This window comes from Anneissia japonica, unplaced genomic scaffold (assembly GCF_011630105.1).
Source record: "Anneissia japonica isolate Jap-2015-1 unplaced genomic scaffold, ASM1163010v1 scaffold109966_len1491_cov148, whole genome shotgun sequence".
NCBI classification, from domain to species: domain Eukaryota; kingdom Metazoa; phylum Echinodermata; class Crinoidea; order Comatulida; family Comatulidae; genus Anneissia; species Anneissia japonica.
Window position 1 is genome coordinate 1 of NW_022703329.1, and position 1,491 is coordinate 1,491.

Genomic DNA, 1,491 nt, shown 5'->3' on the forward strand with positions numbered 1-1,491 from the left:
TCTGACCCTAAAACGATCGAAGCTACTGCGTGACGTGAAGACAAAATATGCAAACTCTATCAAAGTCACCTGGACGCAAGATGGAAAAATATGTGTACTCACAAACGCCTTGAAGAAAATTGTTATCTGCACACAGCTGGATATATCTCGATACCAAAAGGAGCTGAAAGCTTGAACTGGTTAATGACACTCACTTATGTAAATACTTGTAAAGCAATGTAAACCAAACCAACTTGAAGACGATACCGTCCAATGTTTTCGCCATTACTATTAAATTTATTTTTTAAATTACCCATTATTGTTTCTATACTATTCATTGCATTTTTTGTCTCTGGTAGTCTGGTAATTTATTTACTCAAAAATATTAAATGAATTGTTTTTTGTGTTCCAAACCCACAAATGAATTTGCAATAACCTGTATAAATTGTTCTAATACCGTCCACATACAGTGCTGTAATAATGATCGTAATTGAATTTGCTATAACTGTACAGCTATTTTATTTCCATTCAACAATATATTAGATGACAATGAATTTATTCATGAACTTAAATACTTCTTCTGCAATCATAAAGTTCATTTTGAACATTTACAATCTTTAATTTTAGACCCTTTCGATGTTTCAATGAATAATGCAGTTAACCCTAATCCTATGTATCCCGAAATTAATGATGAATGTAATTTTGATCTTATAGATACTTTTAATTCTAAATTTAATAATATTGCTTCTTCTATTAGTATTTTTCATATGAATTCTCGAAGTTTGGTTAATCATTACAATGAAATAACAGACCTCCTAAGCACGCTCGATCATAATTTCTCTGCTTTATGTTTCTCTGAAACCTTCTGTAACAATAATAAAACTGTTTTTTCTTTTTACGACATACCAGGTTATTCACTCCTGCATTCTTCTAGAATCAATAGAACGGGGGGTGGTGTTGCCATATATCTGGACCAGAATTTACAATACACAGTTCGTAATGATCTTTCTAATTTAGTCTCTACAACTGCTGAATCTATTTTTATTGAAATAAAGGCTGAACCTAAGAATATTATTTTAGGAACCGTCTATGGAGTACCGGACTTATCATTGCTTACTTTTAATTCTGATATATCATTTCTTCTAGATGTAATAAATAATGAAAATAAAAAAACCTATATTGCCGGAGACTTTAACATTGACTTACTTAAGTATAGTACACATAAGCAGTCCTCTGAGTTTCTTGGTAATATGTTTAATTATAATTTATATCCCCTAATACATAGACCTACTCGAATTACAACTAAAACTGCCACCCTTATCGATAATATATTTACTAACAACATGCAAACTAAAATATCTCCTGGCATTCTTTACTCTGACATATCTGATCACTTTCCTATCTATTCTATTGTTCATTCAAATTTATCTCATTCTCTATCTAATAATAATAATAATATAAAATACTCTATGTCTAGGAAAATAAATGATTATACAATTTCCTCTCTAAGTA

The 1,491-nt window shown here is 30.2% G+C and overlaps 1 protein-coding gene across 1 annotated transcript; it reads left to right on the forward strand.

Annotated features, from left to right (window-relative positions):
- Positions 1–606: 606 nt before the first annotated feature.
- On the forward strand, positions 607–1,450 carry LOC117104384 (the record flags this gene model as incomplete). Its single annotated transcript, XM_033245207.1, has 2 exons — positions 607–675; positions 889–1,450. Coding segments are annotated over 2 exons (631 nt in total), but the record flags the coding sequence as incomplete, so codon positions are not given.
- Positions 1,451–1,491: the final 41 nt, after the last annotated feature.